General features: G+C 42.9%; 1 protein-coding gene across 1 annotated transcript in view; it reads left to right on the top strand.

Moving 5' to 3' along the window:
- The first annotated feature begins 16,963 nt into the window (after nucleotides 1–16,963).
- The window catches only part of TRIM36 (tripartite motif containing 36), a 28,666-nt gene continuing 24,779 nt past the window's right edge, over nucleotides 16,964–20,850 (top strand). Inside the window, exon 1 of the mRNA XM_090279026.1 lies at nucleotides 16,964–17,103. Coding sequence (XP_090135152.1) covers nucleotides 17,016–17,103 — 88 coding nt within the window. The 5' untranslated portion in view covers nucleotides 16,964–17,015. The remainder of the gene's footprint in view (nucleotides 17,104–20,850) is intronic.

Below are 20,850 nucleotides of genomic sequence, written 5' to 3'. Positions count from 1 at the left end.
TTCATTTTTTGCCTTGGCTGGCTAGTTTATAGTTTGGGGACAGGTGATAATGTGCCTGCCTCTTGGCCAAAAGCTTGTCCTTCTGCTCCTCAAAGTCAATGTTATTTTTATAGTATGATGCTTATAGAATCCCTTTCTTAGCGTTTTTTCTATTCTGCAAATTTCTTCCCAAATACTCCTCTCCTCAATAATGGAACAGTGCCTATATTGGTGGTGTTAACATTCTTAATTTCAAATTAATAGAGATATGAGCTGTGCCATTTGTTGAGGAACACAGACACAATAGGAAAGAGATTTTAAAAGTATGCCTTGGTGGCAAAATAGAACAATAGCCACACCTGGTCATTTTTGTCAGAGCCAATCATCTCCTTGTTGGATAATCACACAGCAGCCAATCTTACACTAATTGCTACCTCTTAATATACCCTATTCTTCTCACTCACTGCGGGAAAAACCACACTAAATCTGAACCTGAGATCCTGTAAATCATTCTTCCTCCTTCCTCCCCATTCCTTCCCTTCCCCAACACTCACAAAACAAACAACCTTCTGAAGCAAATAAGGAACAACAGGAAGATGGCTCTGAGAACCAGCCCATTTATCTTATTACCAACACTAATACGTAACTCCCTTGACCTCTGGCTTATAACATGTCACAGCAATAATGCACTCAAGATCCTTCAGGATGGTAAAACGGAGGGATGCTTAGCTATAGAAAAGGAGGAAAAACACAAGGTGGACCTGTGCCCCAAGGTGATGACTGAAATACTGAGGGGAGGCTCTTCAGCCTCCCAAAGAGCAAACTTTGTGACAGAAACAATCAAACATGATGAGAGAAGCAGATCAAAGAAACTAAAAACGGTGTATGTGGTTAAATTATTTATAATGATGCTGCAGCTGTATTGATCAGAGGGAGTTTCTCTCTTAACCCTACTTTCCCCTTAAGAAGCTCTTGTCCCCCAAAGAATTGTGCCCCAATGTGAAAAGGGTGTGAGGTGGGTTACTGGTCAGGACCTTAGTTAAGAAAAGACTGGTTATCCAATATAGTTCTATGCTATCTAATGACAAACAAACTGATGATCTCTTTGCATATCTCATTTCCTAGGAAAGAAATGGTATATCATTTCACAGTGTGCCCTGCAGGAAAAGAAGGTTCTGCCCTCCCTTACTAAGATCATATTACCTCAGCATCAAAAGACCTAATACAAAATGGAAGCTTTCAAAATACAGCATGGTATTAGAAGAGCATTTTTATTTTAAGAATCCTGTTTATCTTGTTTAGGACTCAATCTGCACTGTCAGAACACTACCAGGCCCATAGTAGGTGGTCAGTCATATCGAGTAAATAAATGAATGTTGTTGGTATATTGGGATTCAGTGAATGGATTTTGGATTCAGGCACTAAATACCCTGTGTTAGGGGGCTGCTGGCTTCTATGATAGCCTCAGTTGGCCATCATAGGCTTCCTTCTGGACAGAGTCTTGCTTGCTAGAAAAATAACTTGTTTTGGGAGATTAAGGATGAATTTAGGTTATATGCACACTGTTCCAACTTTGCATTTGGGAAACTCTAAGACAAGGGTCTATTCTTTGTCCTTAAACAATCCCAGAGCAGTTTGCCACCCTCTTTAGACCAAAGATTGTGTGTAACAAACTTCTGAAGAAAAGAAACTGTTAGAAGATATAACATCCTTTTCACCTTGAGGGAAAGGGGACTTGAAAAGAAAACTGTTCTTAACACTACTGAGGTACTAGCACTTCTCTTGGAGAAAAGAAAATCCTGTTCTGATGTGGAGGAGAAAAAGAATATATTCGTAGCCTACCAGTGTGGTTACTTCCAAGAAGAAATTCTAAGCATTCGTTTCAAATGGGTGTTGAAAAGTCATGTAGGAAAGGTATGTTGTGACAGATCTCCATTACAGACAACTTTGGCTAATGTGATACTACCTGTCTTCCTAATAGTTAACATTTTATGGAATTAAACCAAAAAGCACATTATTGGAAAATAAGGAGGTGTGCCTAGGTTTTTGGTAATATTTAGACAGATCAGAGATATTAGAAATAATCAGGTTCCAGCAAGAGCCTAAAAATGGCATCAGTTTTGGACTTTGGATAAGAAGGAAGGTGGAGCCTATGCAAAGGCTCCTGTCCCTCCCATCCCAAATTCCTAAAAATGACAGATCGGATGCTTTTTGTCTTTGTTTTAATTAATAGCAGTGCTAGAATACAGAAATAGATACTGGGTAGGCCAGAAATTACTATATGGAATCCTGAGATATGCAAAACAGAATGTTATCAGGGATAAGCTGCTACCTAAAAATGGGATGACTTCAAATGTGCTACTGACTCAGAAAGGGCAGATTCAGGGAACAGGAAGAGCCCTAGGGCACTAGGAAGGGCCAAGGTGGGATAAATGTGGACATTAGAGCAAAACTGCTGAAGAACATGTCAATATATCAGATTTAATAATGTATTAATAGAATTACATATTATAAACAAGTGGGACTTATGCCAGAGAAGTTCAAAATTGGGAAAAAATTAACTCACTCTATTACTTGATTAAAAATGGAAACCATACAATCATATAAATAGATACCTCAGAAAGGCATTTGATAAAATACAAAATGTATATCTAATTTTTAAAATCTTTCAAGCATACTAGGAATATAAAATCCCTTTTTAACCCAAATAAAGGATATTATTAACCCAAAATCCTTATTTCCCAAAATTCTCAGCTACAAAGTTGAACTATGAGGATGGTTTCCATTAACATCAGAAATAAGACAAGAATTATTGTGCACACTGACAACAATAAGGGGTGGTAAATGGCACTAGGTACCTGAGTAAATGCTCAGGACTCAATCCAGGTTCTAACTTCTGGACACTGATCAGCACTCCGGCAGTTCTGCTCCCCGCCACTGCAGCAGCCCATTGATTCTAAGATCTATACCCCTACCTCCATCTTGGTCCTGGGTAGGAATCCAAGCAACTGATAAGGATATTTTGCTCAGAGTATTTCCTAGTAGCAAGTGATCAGGGGGATAGACCTTTTACAAGAGCAAATTTTTCAGGGAAAAGGGGATCCTGGAGGTCTTAGCATTAAGAGCAGGAAGGGTTAGATATTTCATTAAAAACCAGTCATTTTACAGAATATAAAAACGAAACCTGTGAAACCGAATTGACCAACACCAGGGATACCAGAAACTATCAGTTTCCCCACCCAGTATCTCTCTCCCTTTCCTTATAACAAATCCTTGATTTTGTTTAGAGTAGCAATCAATGTTCCTAGAGAAAAATAATCATCTCCTAGCCTTCCATGCAGCTAGGGATGGACATGTGACCCATTTCTAATAAGGGAGATACAAGTGGAGGTCATTGGATGGGGGTTGGGGGCAAGCTTTTAGGGGAAGCATTTGGCTTGTATACCCCTTTGTTCCTACTTTCCTCCTTCCTGCTTGTAAAGCAGACACGGGATTACTTGTTCAGCTCCAACATTGTGATTCTTATCATGTGCCAGAAGCCATTCTGGGCCTGAAAAACTTTCACTTTTAGAGCCATCTGTCAGGTATTGCTAATATTAGAGCTACAGACCTTACCTGGATTCTACTGTTTTTCCTTATGAAAGCAAAGACCATGCACAAGGTTCTACAGAACTTGAGGACAAGCAACTTCGAAGCAAAAAGCACTATGATTGTGTCTTACCTCCTTCTTACCCCAGATGAACACCCAGCACATTAATTTTTGCTGCTTGCTCTAATAGGCTATCAGGATCAAGGCTGAAGGAAAGCAACACATTAAGAGGAAGAGCAAAGTTCTGGTGAAAGAACAGTCAAGGAGTGATCATTGGACATTTAAGAAGAGATGTGCAGGAAATAAAATTATATAGTTTTGGACTTCTGGGCCAGAGAGCAGAAATTTTAAAATGACCAAAAGAAGCGGCAAATAAGAAAAACCTCTATCTCATCAAGCAGGCAAACTCCTATGCTCCTACAAATTAGGTCATTTTCACTCTGCATCCAACCACTGTTGCCCAGCCCTGAGCAAGCTTTGCCAACCTGCCTGAGGAAAGTGGTTCACTCTTGTAGTGAATCTTACTTATATTTATGTCTAATCTAATCATCGATGGCAGATTTTTATTTTATTTTTTTGGAAGAAAATCTCAAATCCTTTTCACTTTCCACCTTTTCGAGAAAGATAAGACTATCTAGAGAGGAATAATGGACCAGAACTGACTTTGTTCAGCCAATTTTTCTTTTCAAGAGAAGCAAAGATTGTCAGGTATGAATGAAGCAGGAAGACTGAGAGGCCATTTCAGCTGCAGCCTCCTAGGGGAGCTGCTATTTTAAAAAGAAGTGTAAAATGTGAGAAACATTCGCTGAATGTTTAACTCAATCAGTGAAACGAATAACTAGAAAGTGAGTTAGTTGTAAGGGTGTGTGAGATTGTCCGGGAGCCTTGCTGGCAGGAACGCTTTTTAATTTTCTTTTTACTTAGGGGAAGGCTGAGTATCAAGAGGATATAGAGATACAATCGACCTTACACACGTAGAGTGTTTAAAATACAATCCTTGTGTTTGTTCTCATCTCAGAAGCGCTGGGCTTGGTCTTTGTTACGTATTGGATTTCAGGAAGGCTGACTTGAGATGCGGCGTTGCCATTTCCTGGGCCTTCACTTTTTTCCCCCCCCCTTTTTTTCCGGCGCTGACAGCCAGATCCTTTGTTGTGTCTTCTCTGCATTCATCCTCTCTGCCCTCGCACCTCCAGGCAGTGTGATGGGAGGTTTCCCCGGGCCTCGCACTGGGGGCTCCAGGCAGCCACCTTCCCGGGCATCGGATAAAGCACCGCTTTAACCGTCCCGCGGGTGTCGGGGCTCGGCGCCCGCCACGCCGGGAGCGACCCTGCTTTTGTGTCGGTGTTTGTCTCGGCGGCGGCCGGACCCCGGCGGGAGGCGCGGGCCACGACCCCCGAGGAGGCGGAGCCTCGGCGCGGGCTCCGCCTGGTGAGGATTTCACCGCCGCCGCCGCCCTGGTTTGTTCCGCTACATCGCACGGCCGGGACCGCTTCACCCGGAGCTGCCCCGGAGCCCTCTATGGCCTTCCTCCCCCGCAACCCCGCTTTTTGCGTGTTGCCCTGCTTTCTCTTTTTTCCCTCGTTAACAGCATACTGACGGGGCGCTTGGCAAAACTCAAGACTAAAAAGCAGAGAAAGAGAGAGAGAGAGAGAGAGAGAGAGAGAGAGAGAGAGAGAGAGAGAGAGAGAGAAAGAAAGAACAAATTCGACGCACCTGCCTAGGTCCTCCGGAGTTTGCGAAGGGCCGTAACCATGTCTGAGTCGGGAGAGATAAGTGAATTTGGCTACATCATGGAATTGCTAGCCAGGGGAAAGGTAAGTGCTGGGGCGCGCGGTGCGGCGGCCTGGGCCCCCACCTCGGGCGCTACCTGGCGGGTAGCTGTGGGTGCCCCGCTCTATTTCAGGGCGGGGGCTGGGATCCCGGGTGCGCGCTCTCAGCCCGGGCGCCTCAGCAGCTGCAGAATGCAAAGTAGCCGCCTTTTCTTTATTGCTCGGCATCTCTGAAATGAGCCGGCCGGAGCTTCCTGGCGCGTTTGGGGCCGGCTGGGCTACTGGAGAGGCTCCCGGGACAGCGAGGGGCGAGCGCTCAGCGTGCGCAGATGGGGAGGAGGGCAGGGCGTTGGCCAACGGGGCGCTCCTGGACGCACTCGGAGCTGTCCAGGCGTGGTGACTTCAAGTGTGTGACCTCGCCTGTCCAACACGAAGCACGGAGGGTGTGTCCGAGCAGCTGGTGACCAGGCAGGGCGGGCGGGGTCGGCTTGAGCTTGAAGACCGACCTTGTGGCTGGCAAACAGGGCAGAACTCTTGATCGCCCCGCCTAGTTGTTTTCAACCTTCCTTCTAAGTCCTTAGATGCTGCCGAGGCCGGGAACCTTTCGAGCGGACTTCTTTGGGTGGGGAGGGGGGAGATGATAAAAGAGCCAGATTTCAGTCCGGCACCTGTCCCGGAACTCTTTCCAAATCCAGGCTGGCGCTGTTGGTGGCGCCTCACGACCACGCCCTCGGCCCAGCCGGGTGGCGCCGCGCCTGGGCAGAAAGCCTGGACGGAAGACTTGCCCCCGGCTCAGAGAAACTGCCCAGAGAGGCGCCTAAGTGGTTTGCGTGAGGGCGATGTCGGGAGAAGCAAAGGCCACCCGGTGCGCCTTTCGCCGGGATTCACAAACGCGGAGAAATCGAGAAGTGGGTCTGCGTTTGCCATCTGTACCTGGAGTTTTGAGAAGAAGTTACGGCACAGAGGAAAAAGGACTCCCTGCACACAGCCACCATCAGAAAGGAGAAGGATGGCTCTGCAGGCCTGGTGTGAGGTACCTGAAAGTCGAGGCTCGTACCTCACTCATCCTAGCGGCACAGATACAGAGTCTGGACTGGTTTTAGCATCAGGCTAGACAGTCTTGGGGCTGGAGAGACAGTTTAATGCGCTTCCAGGCTAAAGCTCGCTGGGCGAACGTGCGTCTCCCTGAACTCTCTCCTGTTCTGCAAACAAGGAATTTACTCATCCGAAATAGAATGCTTGTTAACATTTTGAAGGTGGGGTCGTCCCTAGCAGTTACAGCTCTGGACCAGAAGTACAAATGGAAGGCCCTCGTTCCACTTTTTTTTCCCAGTCTGGGCTCCATCAGGCACCTCGAGGGGCCTGCCATTTATTCAGTAGACATCCTGGCCAGCACATCCAAGCGCCTTGTGGCCACCAATAGTCTCCCCTTGGCCACCCCCAGGCCTGGGGTGCATACCACAGCCTGGTCCATCCTCTGCAGGACCTACCCTGGAGAGCGAAGTCCAGAGGAAGTGCTGGTTCTGAGTGAGGAGGCGCGCAGCCAGAGGGTCTGGACCGGAAGCTCAAAAGTGTACAGCAGGACCCTGGTGCCCAAGAGCTCTGGCGGGATGGGGGCTGGGAACAGGGCGGAGAAATAAGGATGTCATTTGTTGATTACAAAGTAAACGGACCACTTTCAGTTAGGAGGTGAGTTTAGGCCTGTGGGTCTCAGACATTCTTTTAAGTAAGCCAGAATTGTATCAGTTGACTAATACTAACCTTCAACAGGCAGAACTTTATATTCTGAGAGCATAGTTCAGGGTGGGATCCAGGGATCTGCATGCTGACACCCCAGGTGATTATAAAGCACACAGGTAAATTTCCCATAATGGGGAAGTAGGGCAGAACCATTAGTGAACTCTTAAAATTTCTTATAATAAAGTCAGGTAAGCAAAAACAAACCTGTCAGAATTAGCAATGTGTTTACCACAATATGCTCACTACAATGAAAAAACAAAACAAAAGGAAAATAACTTCTGGTTTTATCTACTGAACTTCTCTGCCTCACTCTCTGTTTAGGCTTCAGCAAGGGGCCTATAGCAAACACAGAGCATGCTCAGCTGACTCCCAAAGTTAGAGAGGCCGGGTGTGCCTGTGAGATCTCTGAGTTTGCAAAGCAGGCTCTCACAGTAAGAACTTGGGACAATTCCTCCCTCTGACCTTTATTCTTTGGTGGTGGTGGTGCTGGTGGTGGTGGTGGCAGTTATGGCAATGGTGCCGTGGTGGTGGTGATGTGGTGATGGTGGTAATGACAGTGATGGCAGTGGTGGTGGTGATGGCAGTGATAATGGTGGTTGTGGTGATGGTGGTGGTGGTGGTGGTGGTGGTGATGATGTGATGGCGGCGGTGGTGGTGATGGCAGTGATGGTGGTGGTGGTGGTGGTGGTGGCGGCGGCAGTGATAACAGTGATGGTGGTGGTGGTGATGCGATGGTGGTAGTGATGGCAGTGATGATGGTGGTGCTGGTGCTGGTGATGGGTAGTGATGGTGGCGGTGGTGGTGGAAGTGGTGATGGTGGTGGTGAAGGTGGTAGTGGTGGTGGTAGTGATGGTGGTGGTGGTGTGTGTCAGGAGTAGCCTTCTACCATTTTGACTCAAGCTTATTCCCTGCCCACTCTCCTCACTGCCCCCAACCCCCAACTCCATTTAAACCCTCCCCTGTGTGTGATTTATGCAGTGAACACTAAATACCTACCTGAGTATTAGCCGTGGAATAGCAGACCTTTGAGATTTACTTGCTTTATTTTCCTTTGAGGAGTTAGATTCCACTTTGTAGTTCAGGTTTGTAATGTTACGAATAAGGTGAAACTGGTCTAATTACACCAAGTTGGCTGAGTTAATGGAGAGCAGAGGCCAGGTGTCCTCTTGCCCCCTTTCTCTCCCTTCCTTTCCTTCAAAGTTGAGACCAGTGGGTTGACCATCATTACAATTTCTTTACTTTTCTCTGATGGCTTAAACATTTTACAAAACTAATACACACTTGTTCAAAATATTCAAACTTTCCAGAAAGTTTTACAGAGTAAAAGGTCAAACTTCTTTCCCACCTCCAATTCACTGCCTCCCTCCATGGCAGCAGTTTGCTGTGTCTATTTTAAATTAGATTAGCTTATTGTTTGTTCTCTGAATGTGGGAGGTGAGCCTTTCATCTTAGGGTAACCTAAAACCCACATGAGAAACCTGATGGGCTTATTTGACTCTATTGTCATCATTACTTTAATATTTATAGTACACAGTGATCTCTACCAGTGTGGTCTTTCTACTCAGCAAACAATACACTCCAAGTATAGTTAATACCTATGATAATTCTCAAGAGGTTTAAAAAGCAATGTAAATGGAATTCCTTATATTTTACTGTCAGAGAAAATTGTATCTGGAAGCTGCTTTCTGTTTCTGTTTTAACTTAATTCTTTGGACTAAAAGAAAATTTCCCAAATATGTGGTCAATATCTATTGGTCTCTAGAATGATTTACCTTGCTAATGTTTTTTTAAAATCAAGTTCACACACCTCTTTCCTTCACACCATTATACACTCTTCTGGAATCATATAATGAAGATTTGATGACAAAGAACACTGAAGAGTTTAAATTTAGTATAACTCTTTATAGAATACTTAACATATTTATATTTATGTCCAGATAGCCAGAAAGTACTTCTTATTTCTCATACTTCAATAATTACTGTTCAGGTACTTCCAAAGTGTACAACAGTTTGAGCAAAATAAAAGATGTTTCAGAATATTATATTTAATTTTGATAGAGAAACAGGCAATTATTCCATTACATGGTGAATTATTACTTTTAACTTTGAACATCTTTTAGGCACAAAAGATTCAAGAACTTTTATAAATCCAAAATTTAGTTTAAAACAAGAAGATACTTATACCCTGAAAGAATTAGGTTTAGAAAATCCTTAAATCTAGACTAATAGAAAGTCTTAAGCATCTCCTGGGACCAAAAACAAAATACACCAAATGATCTGTTTTGGAAAGTTTAATAGATAGTTACACAACTAAAATCTAAACTGGGTGATAATACTAAGGTTTGTTCACTGCAAGGTATTCTTTTAAAATATATATATATATATATATTTTATATCGAGATTGGGTAAAATGTGTGTGTTATGGAGGGTATGGAAGGCAAACAGAATATTTAGACTGAAGCACTATCATTCAAAAATTGCTAGTTTCATAAACATTTTTATAATTTTCCTCTATGTTTACTACATTATTCAAAAGATAATTTGACAGAAAAGTATCTCTTAAACTACTTTGTAAAATAATGTTTAAATTAGTTTTTAAATGAAATTGTAAATTTCATGTTTTATACTTACCTGAGGGCAGTGTAATAGGAATGCTGAGTAAGATTCAGATTTGAATCTGGCTCTTTGGGATCTTATCTAATCATGTGACCTACTTAATCTGTGGGTGGAGGAGGGGAGGAGTTGTGGTTGTTATTCCCTCTGAAGGGAATTATATCTATTTCACAGGGGTATTGCAAGGCTTAAGTGAATATTTTATGCAAAGTTCCTGATACTATTGTTGGCACACAGTAGGCCCTCAATAAATGAAAGCTAGTACACCTAGCTACTATGACAACAGGATTTAGACTTGAGACACTTTATTTCCAAACTGTGATCATTAGCAGGTAGAGGTAGACTTAGCAGATAAAATACAGGGATTAGAGTTAAATTTGAATTTCAGGTACATAATGAAATTTTTTTAGTATAAGTATGTCTCAGGTATTGAATGGGACTTACTTATACTAAAAAAAATTCATTATGTATCTGAAAATGAAATTTCACAGGGTGTCTATCCTGTTTTTATGTGCTAAACCTAGCCCACCTAAGTATAGGAATAGTAAGATACCATCACAAGAGACTTGAGAACAACCTCCAAATATTACCAGTGTAGTTTATCTCAGGGTGGCCAGGAGACTCCTTTGCCCCCCAGTCAGTTATTCAGTCAGTTATTCACTCCAGCCATTAATGGAAAATGTCTGCCAGAGCAGTACTGTGTTCCTCATATCCAATTTCAAATTGTTGGTCTGGTGCTACCATTTAGAAGATAAATGTCTATTGCATTTTCTCTTAAAACAAACTGAAGTTTAAATGGATGGGAAGATAAGGCTTACAAAATGTTAAATATTAGTGTATGAAATGAGAGTATGGAGTCATGTTAAACTGAGTAGGGCTCTTAAGTGCTAACGGTGTTTAGAGTACCAGGAATTAATCAATGAAAACTAGACTAATGAGGAAGGAGGCTCTAGATCTGCAGCTTGAAAGATGAGTAGGATTTGGCAAGGCAATGGAAATCTGAACTCCCTGGCTCACTGAACTCCCTCCCCTGAGGTTTTCCCATAGACTTTATGACAGGTGAGCTTGGCCTGCCAGAGGCTTGGGTCAATAATTGATAAATGTCATTTATTGTCCCCTCTCTTATATATCCTGATACCCAGCGACATAGACAATGCACGGGCCAATCACTGTGAAACCCAGTGATTTACTTCATTGCCATCTTCCTTTTTTCCCCTAAGTCTAGACCCCTCTTAATTTGTGTTCAATGTCTAGGGGTACCCAATACAGGGCAAAGTTTAGGTGTACGTGGCCATACCACCTTGTTACTTCTTGTTCGGGACATACTAACAGTCTGAGACCCTGTCTGTTTGATTTCAGACGCAGCAGATTAAGAGTCAGTGGTGTCTCACAGCACTTACTGAAATATGCACCATGGTCATTAGGACTTGACTCCACCAGTAATTTGATCTTTTGTTGGGTATTAGGAGTCAGTATGGAAATAGACCTGGTTAGTTTACTGAGTAGGATATAGCCTAAAGGGTAACAGGTCTATATTTTAACATCAGGTAAGGAACATTCAATGAGCTTCTGTTTTACCGAACCTGAATGGTGTGTGTGTGTGTTTGTCTGGGAGTTGCAGTTCTTGGTAGGTGAAGCAGGAGAAAATTGATGACATCATTCCTTGACCTTTTGGACTTCATTAAGTAGATAGGTGTGAGACAGCTCAGCCCCTGTGACAGGAGAGCAGTTAAGCTACGTTAACAAGTGTAAGATATCACAATGTAGGCAAGAGTACTGAAGGTGTATAGAGTTGGCAGGGGGGTGTGGAGTGTGGAATAATAGGCTTCCTTGTGTTGAATTTTGACCCATGTTTAAAAGAAACTTGGGAAAGGAGGTGCTAGGATACTCCAAACTAAAGAGGGGCAGGCACCAAGGGATAGAATATGCAATGCAAATTACAGGAATAATAACTTTTAAAAAACCAATACAGATCTTTCGCATCATTCCCACTTAAAAGTCTTTAAATGATTCCTAACATCTATAGAAAAGAAGCATGGTATTCCAGGCCCTCTATACTACAGTAGACTCATTTTGTGTTATTACACATTTACCTTTCTGACCCCCACCCCTACTAAACATTTAAATACATTCACATGCACATATATCCCTTCCCTGTTACATTCCTACACAAAGTTGTTCGCGCTCCAAGACCATAGGCTTTTCTGCCCCTGTGCAAATAGACCCGTAAGGGCAGCAACTTACATATATGGAAAGTCGTCTGTAAATACCTAATCAGTAGGCTGTTATTGTAATCTAGGCATGGGGAGAGAAGGTTCAAAGTGGGCAGAGGAATTAACTGTGAGTTTGAGAAAGGACAGGATCTGAGTAGAAACAAATATTTGAAGGCTGACCAGAAGTACAGGGGGAAGGATAGAAAAGGATTAAAAAACAAACAAACAAAAAAACTCAGAGGATTTTAACTTGAGGAACTGGGAAGGATCTTGTATCTCTGAAACTCAAAAGCTGGGATGTATGGATATTGAGAGAAATGGATGAGATGACCCAAAGCATGGTAGTCACGGGAATTAGAAATGACTAGGGAAGTGGAAGAGTGATGGTTTAGAATGGTGATTTTCATATTTCCTGTCTTTTGCTTTTAAAAGTGTATGAATTAAATTACATTAAAAAGTTTCTGGAAGTAAAATGTATTATAAAATGCAAATAATATAATGCAATGTGAGTGGAAAGTGTCTTCTACACTAGACTTCTTCCCCTTACTACTCAGCAATACCATTATCATTTTTTTTTGGGGGGGGTGCTCTATTTCAGAATCTTATTTTTATTTATTTGCCTATATAAGCATATTTGCCTGTCATTTTTTAAAAGCCAGTGGCAACATACAGCATTCATATCGTTTTGTACTTTTTAAAATCATTGTAATTTTAGAAATCCTTTCTCTACTACATTCATTTTAGCTGCTACATAATATTCAATTGTATGGATGTACATTGCGGATGATAGAAACTTATTATTTTTTATAAATAAGGTTCCAGTTGAGATCACTGTACACATTTTTTTTTTGTATACACATGTAAGTCTTTCAGTGGGAAAATTCTTAGTAGAATTGCTTTAGACAAGGTATAAGAACTTACAGTTTTTGATAGGACTTGTAAAATTTCCCTTCAAATAAGCTGTACCAAGCTACATAGTCAGAAAAAAAGTTTGAAAGTTAGTAGTTCCCTGCATTCTTTTTTGAACTTTGAGAATCAGGTGGAAAATGATCACTGAAGTTTGATATGCATAATAATGGAAGGGCTTTCAAATTTATTTTCAGCCAAATATTGTCTGTACAGGTTTTATCTTTAACTCATGTTAATGAAACCTTCTAATCTCTTTTACTTTGTTAACTGTTAGTTTTGGACCAAAGTGTTCTTTAAGTGTGCTGATGTGAGATTACAGCCAGAGGGGGATTATTTGACCCAAAGACCAGAATGAAAAACAGAAACTGATTTATAGTGTTTTTAATGGTTGAACTTCTAAAAATCTGTGTGAGAACATGGTATTGTACGTTATATGTAACTAAATTTCACAGGCATGCGTTATTTTCCTCATTTTCCTCCTGATTAGGATGCTTCAGAACCTGTGGGAAGAAAGCACTCTGAACTCCAGCTTGTTGGGGCCGCGTAACAGGCCTTAATGCGCATCAGAAAAGCCCAGTCATTGCTTGGCAGGGCGTTCATCCTCTCTGCACCTCATCTGTAAATTGAGGCTCTCCATTAAAGACAGTTGCTATGGTCCCTTGCTGTACTTAATTCTGTACTGCTGCACGGTTATTTAATTGCCGGGCTGGAGAAGAGGCTACCACTGCTGACAGTGCTGGGGAAAGACAGAACTTTGCACAGCTACAGGCTTCTCCCAAATACAAAATAAAGTGGGAAGGAAGCATTCCAAAACCGAAGGGAGATGCCTCGCTGCAGCTCTGTGGTCCCTTCACCTAGCTGTTTAGAGCGCCTGTTTCCTTGGTCTGTACGTACACTTGCTCGAATAATACGACTTCCAACAATCCCAGGTTTTTCCCCATCTGCCTTGAAAGCAAGATAGAAGAGACGCGATTCGGCTGTGGAAGGTGAATTTTACAACCCTATTCCCAGGTCTGTCGAAGTCGTGCCTTAACCCTCTGCCGGCGCCCACCACGTGGTGCAGGGGTGCTGGAGCGGCCCCAGACGAGCTGTCTAGATTTCCCCGCGCCCTCTGTGGCGGATGGGGAAAGCAGCAGAGCAGCTGCGGGGGCGGAGGCAGGGCGCTGACACTAGGCTCCCTTGCTACCATCTCTTGAATTCAATTCCTGTCGGGCGCCAGGGAAAGGGACCCCTGCTGCGTGGTCTGCCCTCAAGCCATTTGACAAGAATGTGTTGTGCCTGTGGAAAAGCAGAAGCAAAAAAGCGGAATGTGAGTGGTTGGTGACCAGTCAAGGAATGTTAAATTCACCCCGTAAATCGGGCCGGAAGAAAAGGAGAGCGGGGCGCAGACAGGGATCCACTAGGGAAATCCCCGGCCCGAGCAGGGGTAGGATGGGTGGGTTCCCGACCCGGTCGCACGCGCAGGCTGGGGTTCTGCGGTGCTCGGTGCGACGGCACAGGTCTGTCCGCGCCTTGCCTAGCCGTCTAGAGTCAGGAAATGTGACTTGTCTGTGACGCTTGGTAACGCGCTATACCAAAGACCAGAGTAGCAAAATGAAGCAAAAGGGGCTGCCAGGGCCAGAGGTCAGGGTTGCAGTCCGCCACACCCAAGTCCTGCTCCTTCGAGTCTGGTGCGCCCTTCTCCACACCCGCCGGCCCGTAGCCCCTCCTCCTTTGTGCGGTGGGAGCTGTTGCCCCGGTGACGGCTCCGCCGCACCCCGGCCCCGCCCCTCCGCGACGCCCGCGCCCTGCTCTCAGCTCCGCCGCCAGCCCAGCCGCAGTCTGCAGTAGCCGCCGCCGCAGCCGGCCGCGGGCTGTTTCCGGGGCCGTCGCAGGGAGCCAAGCTCCTCTCTGCGCGCACTCTGCTTTCATTCGCCCTGGCTTCTGGCCGCGTCGGTCCGCTGGCCGGGTCCGGCTGACCAGCTCGCCCTCGGGCTCCCAGCTGAGGCTCCACGGTCGCCGCAGGGACGCGCCCACCAGACCCTGCCCGGCTGTCGTCCTCTGCCCGTTTGGATCCTGCGGTTGATGACACCTAGAAGACGGCTACTATGGAGGGGGATGGTTCAGACTCGCTGGTGAGCGGGGCAAAGAAGCGGCCGCTCCGCGCCTCGATGGCGGCGCGCCGGGGCCCCTGGGTCTCTTCCCTTTGCGCTCAGCTGGGAGGGAGCCACTCCTCCGGAGGAGTGAAGGCTGCCATGTGGTGGCCTCGCTTCCTCTTCGTCTTCCCCGTCCCGGGCCGGGTTCCGCAACTCGGTGCGCCCCCTTTCTACTCCTCGGGGGGTCGGACTCTGGGTCACCTGGGTCCGGAAGAGCGCGCCGCTAGGGTGCGGTTATCGCCCATCTGAGCGCCTGGGGGAGCGGGCGGGGCTTTTCGGTAGGGTACAGGTTGTAGAATTAATTCATTTTAGGAAGTCTGATACCTGTCGCTGCACGGGGTGCGTGTCCCGCTGCCCTTTGTCTGGGAGCGCGGTGGGGTCGGCTTTCGAGTTCCGTTCGGACCCCTGAGGGCTCGCTGTGGCAGCTGTTGGGGTACGAGTGGTTTTGCTTGAAGGAGGATAGTCAATTCTTAGGAACTAGTTAGTTATCTGTCGAACCTCGTTTATTTTGACACTGCTTAATTATGGAGCCACCACATCCCATTTCTCTTAATAATATTGTTTTCCCTCAATGAATGTAAAATGAACACTGATTTATCTTTTGGGTAAAAATTACTTTATATCCATTGTACTTAAAAAGCTTGTGTACTTCTTTCTTTATGTACAAGAAAAATGAAAACGAATTTAAGTCTTCCAGTGGGAGGTAAACCTCCCATAAAATGGGATGTGAGAACCTATCTTGGGACATTCAGGACAATATTTTCCTATGAATTAAGTGCCAGTTTTCTTGTAAAATGAGATAGGGTGTAAATGGTCTGTATTCTTTGCTGTGAATTGTAAGGTGTGGCTGTTTTCCAAGTTTACTAAGATTGTGACGTGTTGTCTTGCTGAGTGATGCAGCAAGAAACACTGCAAAGACTCATTGAGGCAGTTGGCTGCAGTGCTATTGTCAGGGATTATTAAAGCACTTTGTGTCCGTTTAGAGGGAATAGAATAGCATTCATTTTTATTTAATTAAAATAAGTAACCTAATTCAATTCTAATATTCTGTCTACTTGAAATAATTGTACAAGTTTGTTAGTACTTTACGGTTGGATTATCACTAAACTTGCAGGGATTCATAGTCCTTGAAGTTTGGTAGACACGGGGGGGGGGGACCACCTGGGAAACCTGGTATGAGGTTATCAAACCCTTTTAGTTGTGATAAGAGTCTTAAGTGTTCCTCATTGAAAATAATGCAAGCTTGTAGTATGGAAAGCACTTAATAATGGTGCCTTCTAATCCTCTACACTCTTTCAATATTTATAAAGTGCTTTTAAGATAAACTGCTTTGATATTGCAGCATGAGATCCTCAAGCATTTTATCTACATTACAGTTGCAGCATATGAAAAATGGTCACATTTAATGTAGGAAATTGCTAATTCAGCTTGTCAATACATTTCAGTAGGGTTCCATGAACATACTGGCTAACCTAGTTTTGACCAGCTGTTGCTATTTGATACTCACAAAGTTAATGTGCTAAATCGGAAGCCAGTCTTATTCTTAATGCCACACTCTTAATTTTTATTGAAGTAATCTGCTTTTAGGATTTCACTTAAGTCCTAAATCAGTAAATTAGTGATGATTTGAATAACTTCATAATTGATGAAATATTATGGTCCCCTGATATTTTCTAATTTTTCTCACACTTCAGTTTTTACTCTCACATGACATTTCAGTTCTAGGCTATTGGGTGTTGGGGGGCGGGGTGATGATATAGCATTTTACAGCCAAGAAGGAACTTTAGATTTTTTAAAAAAATCTGTTTTTAAATTCTTTTGGAAAGGTAAACACATATGCTTCTAGAATAGGTATAAGCATGTTAATATATTTACCACTAAGAGACTTTGATTCTGATTTCTTTTCTTTTTCCAATTTAAGGTTACCATTAAGAATATCGAAAGAGAGCTCATTTGCCCAGCGTGCAAGGAGCTGTTTACCCATCCGTTGATTCTTCCTTGTCAACATAGTATTTGTCATAAGTGCGTGAAAGAACTCTTACTGACACTTGATGATTCATTCAATGACATGGGATCAGACAACTCCAATCAGAGCAGTCCTCGACTTTGGGTCCACTCCCCTAGCATGGATAAAGTGGACAGGATTAACAGGCCAGGTATGTGGGAGAACACTGGGGGCAGGGAGTTCATTGATAACTGTGGAAGGGAAATTATTTTTGTCACTTGCAGGGTTAATCTTTCCAGGTGAATAAATTAAAACTGTAGTTACACAGGGACTCCTCCCTTCCCTCTTTAAAATGTCAAAATGAACTCTTACTGACTTTTGGTATGCACTAAAAGCTGGGTATTGAACACCGACTTTGTGTTTGTCAAACCCCTTGTTAACTGTGTGTATTTTAGGGGGATGTTCTTGCCCTGTGATATCCTTTGTATGAAGGATGAGTGATGGATTACTGAAGTACTTACTAGGGGAACATCTGTCTATGGTAATACAGTATGCCATACATAGTGACTAGTCGTAAAGGAATTTTTTTAGTGAAATTACTTGGTATCATTTTATTCTACCTGAGGATTTTATTTTCTTCAGTCATTTTTAATCCATTTTTTAAAAAATAAGGATTTTGAACATCAATTAAATAGCAGTGGAATTCTGTAGTAGTGATAGATCTAATAACATGTATAGCACATATACTGTAGCTTATTATATAGACAGTGTTTGAATTGTTTCTTATTGGGATAGTGTTACTTTTTTCTGGACATCCATAGTAGAATTAATATAGATCTAAATTAATTTGAAATCACTGGGAATAGGGCCACTGAAAAGTTAGGGGCCAAAATTAGCAATGAGGACCAAGGGAGGCCTAGGTTAGGCAGAAATACCATAGCGTCATGTTAGGTATGTTATTTGTATGGAGAGTGCTTGAGTGGCCATAAGCACCAGACTTCAGGGCTTCAACTCTGTCCAGTTTGGGCTTTGAGGTTTAAAGTTTAATCCTTTCCTCACTCTGTCCATTTTTTCCTCTTATAAGAGTAACTTTTTAATATTCTTAAAAAAATTTTTTTTTCTTAAAAAAGAATCTGTCCTTATTTACATTTTAGTGAATATCACCTTTTTTGGTCCATGCTATAATAACGGAGTCTTCGTGGGTGATGTTCATGTCTTTGAGCTGTATCAAAGAGTGGATAAGAGATTTGTTGTAAGACTAGAATTATGCTATTTTTAAAAAAACATGTATTTTTCTTTAAATAGTGATAACTAATTACTTGGAAGATATTTTGCAGCTATAAAAATTACATATATACAGTCCTGTGTAGCCTAATGACGGGGGAACATTCTGAAATCCCTCATGTTATGTGCATATCATAGAGTACCTGTACACAAGCCTATTACACATCTGGGCTATAACAGTAGAGCTCATTACTCCTAGGGTATAGTCCTGTACAGCATGTTACTGTACAAAGCAATACAAGATTAAATCAAGTACAAGAGATAATGTTGCAATCAAGAGACATGGAAAACATGAGATGTATGCGGCTACTGCCAGTAAACACAGCATACTGTTTTACAGGAAACTTTTTTTTAAATAACATATTTATTTGTTTTTTTCTTTATTTTTAGAGAGTGGGGAAAGGAGAAAGAAAGGTAGAGAAACATCACTGTGTGGTGGCCTCTCACGCGCCCCCAACTGGGCACCTGACGTGCAACCTAGTCATGTACCCTGACTAGGAATTGAACCAGCGACACTTGGTTCTCAGGCTGACGCTCAATCCATTGAGCCACAGCAGCCAGGGAGGAAACTTTTTTATAAGCAGAAGGACTATACTCTAAAACGATGGTAAAACGTATAGTACAATAAATACATAAATGAGTAACATAGTCATTTATATCATTATCAAGTATTATGTCCTGCACATAATTGTATGTGCTGTAGTTTTTACATGACTGGCAGCGCAGTAGGTTTGGTTACAGCAGCATCACCACAGACACTACACATTGTGCTACAAAGTTAGGACAGCTATGATGTCACTAGGCGATAGAGATTTGTAATATCATGGGACCACTGCTATATATGTGTTCGGCCCTTTACCATAATTCATTATGCAGCACATGACTGTAGGCAAAAGCAAAGAGCATTAGGTGACTGTAGGAATGCAGGGAGTATGAGGTCAGAGAGGTTTGCTCATTGTGAAGTCACCACTGGTATGTTTCCCACCCTGCCTGCAAACTGGCACATTAAGGAAGAAAGAAAGTAACAGCTTGAAATCATCCTACCAGATAAAACTTGCTATTCTAGATCCTCATTGGCTGATTAGGAACCCCTGCTTGACTGACCAAGGAAAATTCACTTTTTGTACATTACTATTTAGCACAGACCATTAAAAGGAATTTTAGTATTTCAAATTATAATTAGATTGAGCTCACATACCTATTTTATAAAATCCTATATTTTAGGTAGGCTTCTAATCTTAAGAATTGTTTTATATGTGATTAATATGAAGTAGGAATGAAATGTAGGTGAAATATAGTTAACTTTCTGTTTTCAGGAACTCCTGTGGCACAGTACTGAGCAGATGTTTAATAAATATGTGTTGAGTAGATATGAAATGACAAACCTCTGCTGCAGGATTTGTCCAAAGCTTGCCATGATCATGGCATTTTTTTCAGAACAGGAGATCTAGTCCACTGTACTTGATTCTGTCTAGATCAGAAATAAAATAGCTGAGATATTCCTCCTCCCTCTTCTTTAGAAGGGTCTCTTGATATTTGGATTATGTCCTGAGGGAGGAGGTTAGAAAACTTGACAATAAAGAACAACTTGGGAGAAGGGACGACTGTAGGGTATGATGGCCGTTGCAGAAGAGAGTAGTACACTGGGTATCTTCATGGCAGAGGTTCAGGTCAGTGGCTAGTTGAAACAGGAAGGCAGATTACAATTTAACATGAGGGGAAACAAGCACCCGAGGTGTCCAAAAGTGAAATGGACTGCCTGATTTTGTCAGATCACTGTCACTGGAAGTGTTTAAATTAGAGGTCGAATTTAGATGCAGCAGGGGTAAAATAGGTACATTAATGAAACGGGCCCCAGGAAAATAAATACAGGGCTCTCTTTTCATTTTGCTTCTTTGATATAGGCATAGAAACAGTAAATATTTCATTTTCTCATTAATTCAACTACTGTAAGAAAATCAGCAGCCAACTAACTCCCAGCGGACCCTCTTGGCGATAGTAGGTGTGGTCTGGGATTGTGGAGATGAGACTGAATGCCTTGTCTAAGGGGCAATAGCCACTTGGCACTCATGAATTATATGGGTTTGGGGGCTCCAGATTGTCAGGTTTTCTGTTTTTTCCCCCAATCAAAACCTGATAATGGTTTTGAATCAAAATCTGTTTTTTAACTGTTGGCAGACAATTCAAATTATTTAAAAACACCATACCAACTCAGTGTAGGGTCAGGGCAGCCAAAACACATCTTTGACTCTGACCCATCCAGTGTTTGGGCCATCAGTTGTTGGGGTCCTTGTTTTGAGCAATGGATGGGTGACCATCATTTGCAGAAAATGTGAAGCACATTTCTGCCTTGGGTGGTGGTCAGTCAAGCCAGTTGTTCGGTCATCTTCCCTGTATTCTCTATGCCTGAGTGCTGTGTCTTTTTGAGTACCAGTTGCATTTGTTCATTTGCCAAATTTTTAAGTTACCTGCTAGTTATGAGACATGGCTAAATGCTGAAGCATACTGAAAAAGATATACCCATCCCTCTTTTTTTAAAGAAGCACATAACCTAATACTGTACATAGAGCTTCATAAAAGATGCAATGATGAAAACACAGTCCTTCATCAACAACATATAAAGTAAGTTAACAGATACAGGTAGAGCATTCAGAGGATGAGAAGGCTCCAAGTA

Source organism: Furipterus horrens, unplaced genomic scaffold (genome assembly GCF_987537825.1).
Source record: "Furipterus horrens unplaced genomic scaffold, mFurHor1.1.pri manual_scaffold_5, whole genome shotgun sequence".
In the NCBI taxonomy this organism is placed as follows: Eukaryota; Metazoa; Chordata; class Mammalia; order Chiroptera; family Furipteridae; genus Furipterus; species Furipterus horrens.
The sequence above is the reverse complement of the archived record's forward strand: the minus strand, read 5'-3'. Positions and strand labels throughout refer to the sequence as shown.